Source organism: Dipodomys ordii, unplaced genomic scaffold (assembly GCF_000151885.1).
Source record: "Dipodomys ordii isolate 6190 unplaced genomic scaffold, Dord_2.0 Scaffold1, whole genome shotgun sequence".
NCBI lineage: Eukaryota > Metazoa > Chordata > Mammalia > Rodentia > Heteromyidae > Dipodomys > Dipodomys ordii.
In genome coordinates, this window is record NW_012267217.1 from 29,024,146 (window position 1) to 29,030,323 (window position 6,178).

At 38.3% G+C, this 6,178-nt stretch overlaps 1 protein-coding gene across 1 annotated transcript in view; it reads right to left on the minus strand.

Moving 5' to 3' along the window:
- Xpo4 (exportin 4) overlaps nucleotides 1–6,178 on the minus strand; it is a 108,808-nt gene that overhangs the window by 56,396 nt on the left and 46,234 nt on the right. The window contains exons 4-5 of the mRNA XM_013012574.1: nucleotides 2,200–2,316; nucleotides 1,349–1,502 (exon numbers count right to left, since the gene is read on the minus strand). Of these exons, the coding sequence (XP_012868028.1) occupies nucleotides 1,349–1,502; nucleotides 2,200–2,316 (271 nt within the window). The remainder of the gene's footprint in view (nucleotides 1–1,348; nucleotides 1,503–2,199; nucleotides 2,317–6,178) is intronic.

Here is a 6,178-nt window from a genome sequence, read left to right on the forward strand (position 1 = left end):
GGGAGGGGCGGAGGGAGGGGAGGGAGGGAGGGACTCAGTTAATAGCCGGGTTCTGGTGGCTCACAGGAATAATCCCTGGCTACTGAGGTGGCCAAGATCTGAGGACTGCAGTTCAAAGCCAGACCAGGCAGGAAGGCTATGAGATCTCCAATTGAGCACCAAAAAAGAACCAGAAGAGGAACTATAACTCAAGTGGTGGTATAGCACTAGCTTTGAACAAAAATGCTCCAGGACAGTGCCCAGGCCCTATATCTAAGCCCCAGAACTGGCACCAAAAAAAAAAAAAAAGGAATTAAGCTAATATACCAAAGGTATGAAGGCAAGGGTTGAAAGGACTGTTGCTTTGTCCACAAATCAACAGCTTACTGGGACTGCCCTCAGGAAAGAGCCCTTTCTCCCCACCACCTGCCTTTTACAGTTAGTTTTCTACTGTGTATATATAGTAACTTAAAAATAGAAGTTACGACCATCACATCCTTTTAAGCCCCACAGTTTTACTAGCTATAATTCAGTATCTATGTACAGAAATGTAGTGGCTCCTGATCCTATGGACTAAAGATGAGTATATCTTAAATCTGATATGATCATCTCTTGCATCCTTAAAATCGGTCTTTTCTCCTAAATTAACATCTCCAGAGCCCCAAGAAAAGGCTAAGATGCCTAAAATAGGTTACATTGCATTATATATACCATACAGAAATGGATTACATCAACACAAGAACATGATATGGACAGCTAACTATATGAAGCACTTTATTCACAAACACTAAGCTCTGAAAAGAGTAGCTAAGGAAGTGATTTAAATGTATTGTCTCATTTAATCTACACAATAATCCATATCCTCATTGTACATTTGGAAAAATCAAGATTCAGAAAGGTTCAGTGCATGTCTAAGATCCACTGAGGCTTGAACCTAAGTCGGCTTACCTATATCTCTCAGTTCATTACTAGGCAGCAGACATTCTAGATTAATAAATCAGAAACTGCTTCTAAAATGTAAATTTCTCTAATTTGAAACCAATACTTTTAAGCCATGCACACATAAAAATCCAGTATCATACATCCAAGAAAAAAATATATAGTCTCGTTAGTGAATAAATATGCATTTTCCATCTTTCCCCTTTACTTTCCTAGGAATACAGCTTATCCAACCCTCTACAGAGCAGAAATCTTCTGCTTAGTCCACTGTTGGGCAGCATTATAAAATTTCATTTCTTAAAAACATAAAACAACTTATTCTCTTTAAACAACATATATTCCAAAACCTGCAGATACAAAATGACTTTGGGACATACTTAGTAATATATGAAAATTACCACAAATAACAATTCATTTGTTAAAAGGATATAATTGGGAGGAAGAAAGTTCCAGCTCAAGACTTGATTGGCGAGTGCAAGATACCGCTGAAACACTGAAGACATCTGTGCATTGAGGTTCTCACGTCTGCTGAACTCTTGCAGAACTTCCACAGTTAGCATGAAGATCTGACGAAGGTCTTCTTCCTTGGGCCAAAAAAGCACAAATATTTTTTGCATTGAAAACTTAAGTCAAAATCTCTTCCATTTTAGAACCATAAAACAAAACAAATAAGAACCTTAAAAGTTCCATTAGAAAACACTATTTCCTTAAGAGTATTTTCCATCTTGAAGACTATTCAGAATTTATATAACAATGTGCTTTCAAAAGTGACACCATTTACTGTAATATAAATGCTGCTCAATAGAGAGAAGTGCCTTGGACAACTACTGTGAAGCTGAGGGAGTCAGTTGCTATATTGCAGAGCACTAGGATTTAAGCCAATGCCTTCACATAACTTTACTCCGGAGCCAAACAATACAAAGAGAGACAAAGAGCCCACACCATCTGCAATAACATTTTAAATACCTCTTTGGCATTCTGCCAGTCCTATTTTTAAGAACAGCAGAATCCTATCAATTGAAGTAACTCCATCTAAACAAGATAACAAAGTAATAAACTAAAGGATCTTTATAGCAGTATTGCCTTTTTGTTCTAAAGATGAGAATTAAGTAATTTTAAATTATCAACTAAAACCATCACTTTAAGAAATCACAATACAAATCCTCAATACAAGCTATATTCATTCTACAACCTAAAACAAGTGTTTTCCTTCATTAGAAACAGTTTGAGTAAAAAGTAGGAGAACCAATAATCAAAATGAAAAAACAGAAGTACCAATACCTGAAAAACTCTTTTGCAGTTACCATGGAATTCCATACTCAGCCCAATGTTGCTAGTTTTACTTGAGCTTGAGAATTCACTCAATAGTGCAGTTAGAATAGAACAGGCCAGCGTTTGCTGTATTAAAAAAAAATAATTGTGAGGCATTATTTTTTCAAGATTTTGTCTTAACATGATATTTGGTCAAACATAGTACAACATTTTCTCTTTAGCCCATGAAATAAAGATTAGCTCTCCTTTGAAAGTGGCCTGGTGTACTAGTAGTACTTTTCAACTCTAGTTATACAAATCCATCTAAGACCTGAACACAGGACACTCCATCTACACAAACACAGAATTCAAATGATATTTTAAAATAATGCAGAACACACCATTTCACTTAATTGATACAACAATCCATATAGTCACTTTATATTTGAAAAACTGAGGCTTGGAGAGGGTAAGTAATTACCTACAGCTAGCTCAGACTTCTGCGTAACTCTATTTTCTGATGTGTGTAAAATGTATTGCCAAAAAGCTAAAAATATACTTTATACTGTTCAAAATATTTAACAGTTTGCCCCCAAACATATTTAAAATGAAAAAATGAGGACTGTGCTTCTTCTACACTGGCTCTACCCAACAGACTCAGACTATCAACATCACTAATCTTACTCATAGACTATTTAGGTACCAAGGATGGAGATAAGGATATGAATGATGCTGGCATATTTCCAGGAGTTAAACAGAAATATGCACAGTACCTCTGAACAACCGAAAGATTAAAGTCAAGATGATACTATTTCTGCAAGCTTACACAACAGCTGAACACAGTGAGACCCACCCACCAACTGTAACATCTTTGTTCAGAAATGCTTCTGATGTTAGTACCTTGACCTTACAGATGCTTATCTTCACAAATCTTAGCAGATACACATAATATTAAATAACAACAGACTGGCATTAATCAGTTAATATTTGTTGAAGGTAAAGTGATGGTTACATGGATGGCCAATGTAGCATTAATCTATTTTTATATGCACCTGACCTTTTCTTTTAAAACAATTTTTTTGAAGTTCCTGTTTGCCTCTAATCTCAACGGAAACAAGCTTGAGTATGTAACTAAGGTTTTATGTCAGGCATACTACTCTATACAAGCAGTTTCCCTGACCTTTCCATACCAAGAAGCAAGTGCAAACTCCCTAGGGGAGAATCTAGGGATATCAATCATGTGTGCTTTCTATAATAATAAAAGTTGCCCCCTCTCCTGGGGTTTGCTGCCTTAAGCAGGCTACGTAAGTGCTCAACTGCTCTACAGTGAGCTACATTCCCAGTCCTTTACCCATTTTAACTTCAAAGTATATATTTATTTTAGCTTAAAAACTCTCTTCTCCAAATCTATGTGTGCCAGTTTAATGGTCTTTAAATGACTGCATGAAGAAATGTGGGCTGAAAAATCAGGCATAAAATCCTCTCACAGAGAAAATAGCTTTATCATATACATTATCATTCTACAGTTTAAAGGGATTTTAGAAACCTAGCAAGTAAAATGTCTCCGTTTTTTTTTTGTTTTGTTTTGTTTGTTTTTTTGGGGTCCGGTCGTGGGGCCGGAACTCTGGGCCTGGGCGCTGTCCCTCAGCTCTTCAGCTCAAGGCTAGCGCTCTACCACTTGAGCCACAGCGCCACTTCCGACTTTTTTCTTTTTGCTTATGTGGTGCTGAGGAATCGAACCCAGGGCCTCAGGCATGCAAGGCAAGCGCTCTACCACTGAGCCAACTTCGCAGCCCAATGTCTCTGTTTTTAAGAAAATGGTTTAAAAAAGTTTTTGGTGCCAGTCCTGGGGCCTGAACACTGGCTCTGAGCTTTTCTGCTCAAGGCTAGTATTCTACTACTTTGAGCCACACCTCCACTTCAGTTTTTGTAGATTAAATGAAGATAAGTCTCCTGGTTTTCCCTGTCTAAGGATCAACTGGGATCCTCCTTAGTAGTTAGAATTAGAGACTTTTTTTGTTAGTTTGTTTTTTGGTCAGGTACAGGTGGCTCACACCTGTAATCCTAGCTATTGAGAGGCTGAGATTAGTTTGAAGCTACACTAGGCAGAAAAGTCATTAAGACTCTTATCCCCAATTAACTGCACCCCCTCCCACCAAAAAAGGGGGGGCTGGGAAGGTGGCTCAGTGGTAGAGCGCTTGCCTTGCATGCATGAGGCCCTGGGTTCAATTCCTCAACACCACATAAGCAAAAAGAAAAAGCCGGAAGTGGCACTGTGCCTCAAGTGGTAGAGGGCTAGCCTTGAGCTGAAGAGCTGAGGGACAGCACCCAGGCCCAGAGTTCAGGCCCCATGACCAGAACCCCCCCCCCAAAAAAAAGATAACAGACCTGTGGCTCAAGTGGTGAAGCCCTAGCCTTGAGCAAAGAAGTTCAAGGACAATGCCCAGGCCCTGAGTTCAAACCCTATGACTAGTGAGTGTGTGTACACACACACACACACACACACACACACACACAAACACACACACACACACACCCTTTCTGAAATGGTAGTTAACGACTAAAGTACCAGCAATTAACACTTCAGATACTTCAAACTTGTTTGTCAAGTACAGCTTGGCTTCAGAGGAATAACAGGTATTAAATAAAATAAGGTGTTAAATTAATGAAATTCAGAGGAAAATCAGCTGACAAAGATGTAACAAATGGATTCTGAGGTTATCAAAATCTTAAAATAATTTTAATATCCTATATTTTATAAAGTGTTATCCTAAGCCTTTTACCTACCCTTTCTATTGTTTTGTGCTGGTACTGGGGCTTGAACTCAGGGCCTCTTGCTTTTGTTCAGTTTTCTTCTTCACAGCTGGCATTCTATGAAGAAAGCTATGCCTCCAATACTCCCTACACTTTCTGAATAAGACTCCAGTGAATAGAACATTATAAACAGATAACTACATGTTTGAGATAATTAATTTCAGATTCTCACATGAGATAATCTCACAGAATTCTCACAAAACATATAAAAACATATAAGCGTCAGGCACTGGTGGCTTATGCCTATAGTTACTCAGGAGACAGAGATCTGAGAGTCCTGGTTCCAAGCCGGCCCCAGGCAAGAAAGTCGTGAAACTATCTCCAGAAAACCTGAAGTGGCATGGTGGTCAAGTTGTAGAGCATTATCCCTGAGCAAAACAAAGCTCAGAGACAGTGCCTAGACCCTGAGTTCAATCGACACACACACACCAAAAAAAAAGTAAGCTTAAAAAAATCTACAAACGCTAGGTGCCAGAGGCTCACACCTGTAATCCTAGTTACTGAGGAGTCTGAGATCTGAGGATCAGGGTTTAAAGCCAATCTGGGCAGAAAAGTCCATGAGACTCTTATCTCCAATTAACCACTGGCGCTGTGGCTCAAGCGGAAGAGCACCAACCTTGAGCTGAAGAGCACAGGGATAGCGCCCAAGCCTAGAGTTCAAGCCCCACAACTGACTAAAAATTTAAAACATCTAGAAACACCTGTTAAAACCAACTTTTATCAACATTTTAAGTAAATTACCTGTAATAATTTTCCACAAATAATTTACAGCTTGCCAGATTGGATTTGAGTGCTTTCACAAGGTAACTTATTTTTAAATTATAACCATATATAAATTGCCAGTGAACATCTCTAATGTTTAAAGTAGCATGTACTCATAACAGAGCTACAATATTAAGTCTTTCCTAAAATTACAAATGTGCTTATAGTCAAGATATTAAATGTGAATAAGAACAAGGCAGGCATTCTCCAAACAAGCAAGCAGTCCTAAGGTTCTGTTAACTATCTACTTCACCAGACAAACAGGGAACTCACAGAGACATGGACTGCTTTGAAATTGCAGCAAATAAATATATCCTTCCAAAAGTGCAATCTTTCATACTACTGACACGGTCTAGATTCACTGGTAAAAGCAAGTGCATTTTCATTCTTATATGAGAACTACAAACAAAATGCATTCTTTTTTTTTTTTTTT